This window comes from Triticum aestivum, unplaced genomic scaffold, assembly GCF_018294505.1.
Source record: "Triticum aestivum cultivar Chinese Spring unplaced genomic scaffold, IWGSC CS RefSeq v2.1 scaffold5046, whole genome shotgun sequence".
NCBI classification, from domain to species: domain Eukaryota; kingdom Viridiplantae; phylum Streptophyta; class Magnoliopsida; order Poales; family Poaceae; genus Triticum; species Triticum aestivum.
In genome coordinates, this window is record NW_025228276.1 from 57,035 (window position 1) to 58,895 (window position 1,861).

Consider the following 1,861-nt stretch of genomic DNA (forward strand, 5'->3'; position numbering starts at 1 on the left):
CCAGCTAAGAAGGTGCTCAAATGGCGTCCCAGCTGGTTGAGAGCCACCGTGCCGGCGCCGAGGTCCACAAGGGGAACGATATCTGCAAGAAGAAGACCATCAAGATTCTCGAAGTGCTTGGCCTCCGGAAAGGCCTCTTTCCTATGGATGACATCGAGGAGGTCGGGCACAACTGTGAGAGTGGGTTTGTGTGGATACTTCAGAAGAAGAAGAAAGAGCACACGTTCAACAAGCTCAACCAGACCGTCTCCTACGACACTGAGGTGACCGCTTTTGTGGAAAAGGGCAAGATGAAGAAGGTCACCGGGGTCAAGATCGAGGACATGTCTTTGGTCGAGGTCTGTGTGGATGACTCTTCTGCTGATAAGGTTACCATCAAGGCCGACACCGGTCTGTCTGACACTCATGATGCGGTCGTGTTCGCTCTTGGGGAATAGGGAGCTACTAGATGAAAAGGCCAGAAAAATAAAGTCGTGAATGGTTCGGCACTGCAGTTCACATGTTATGCACAAGTATATGTTTCCGTTTTCTTTGTAATCTAATAAGGGCTGTTGCATGGATGTTGCTTCCTTTCCGCCCATGTTATGCAGAAATTTATGTTTCCATTTTCTTTGTAATGTAATAGAGGATATTGCATGAACGTTGCTTCCTTTCAGCATGTAAGCGTTCGTCAAATGTAATGGATAACACTTATAACGCCTCCTATATCCCACATCGACCACTCTCAACTTCCCACTGTTGTCCCTATCTTTGTGTGTGAGAGAATGAGGGCCTTATCAACCAATAATTAAGCAAGGCTTTGAAATACAACATGAACCATGACATGCACGGAAGAATTCTAATTTTGATTCTCGGAGATCGACAACCAAAAAAAAAACAAGGAGATCGACAGCAAGGCTCGAACGAAAACATTGTGGAACAATTCCTGTTTTGTTGATTTTAATTTCTTGCTAATATCAAATCATCGGAGTTTATTTCCACATTTATGGTTCAGATCGATGTGAAAAACATTTTTTTTCTTAGGTACATATTTTTATGCGAAAACAAGTTCTTGTCTTGATTTTGTTTTCTTGCGTTGAAAGATTACTGAGAAAATGCAAAGGAAAAAAAGAGGACAAAAGCGGAAACCAGAGCAAGCCAAAACTAGCCAAAATTTAAGTACTAGTAAAAAGAGAATGACAAAACCAACACAGAGCAGAACTCCTACTGCTATGGTTGAGGATTAGATTATTTTCTAACTCCAAGTTCAGGTTGATGTGAAAACAAGTTGCTCACGACATTTTTAATGTTCCTCCATTGCATCTTTAAAGGTTGGTTTATAGACAACATAGAACGGAAATAACTCATCATGCCACAACCCTCTACTCAGTTGAGAACAGGAATGGTTCGAAATCTGTTAGTTTGAGGCTAAGTTTGTGACTGTTGAAATGCTAAATTGTCTTACAATTTGATGTGGAAAATACCTATAAAACGGTTAAGTTTGTGATTGCTAAACTATGGATTTTTTAGATTTGTGAGGAAAAACAGCCATGAAATATGCAAAAGTAAACTATTCCAAACATTTAAATAGGCAAAAATAATTCGGTGAATGGAACTACCAAAATCTTCGAAGATTTCAAGCTACTCTATTCTTTAATGGGAAATGATCCCCTTCAACCGGTCGACCTCGTGCGAGCGTTCGCCACCTCCGTGTCTGTTAGATGGGCTCTTAATCAAACGGTCAGGAGCTAACCCCTTCGTATCCACGTTCTACAACTGGTTCATTGTTTCATAAAGTGGTTATGCAACTAGCCCCTTGTTGCCTTTCGACCAGGGGTTAGATCCTGCAGTGGCTGGGACTATGGAGGGTGACTGTGGCGGG

At 41.9% G+C, this 1,861-nt stretch overlaps 1 protein-coding gene across 2 annotated transcripts in view; it reads left to right on the forward strand.

The window, feature by feature from the left end:
* LOC123173847 (uncharacterized) overlaps nt 1–644 on the forward strand; it is a 9,144-nt gene extending 8,500 nt beyond the window's left edge. The window contains exon 2 of one of the 2 annotated variants that reach the window (XM_044589959.1): nt 1–644. In XM_044589959.1, the coding sequence (XP_044445894.1) occupies nt 21–437 (417 nt within the window). In that variant the 5' untranslated portion in view covers nt 1–20 and the 3' untranslated portion in view covers nt 438–644. The other variant, XM_044589958.1, reaches the window with a different exon arrangement.
* Nucleotides 645–1,861: the final 1,217 nt, after the last annotated feature.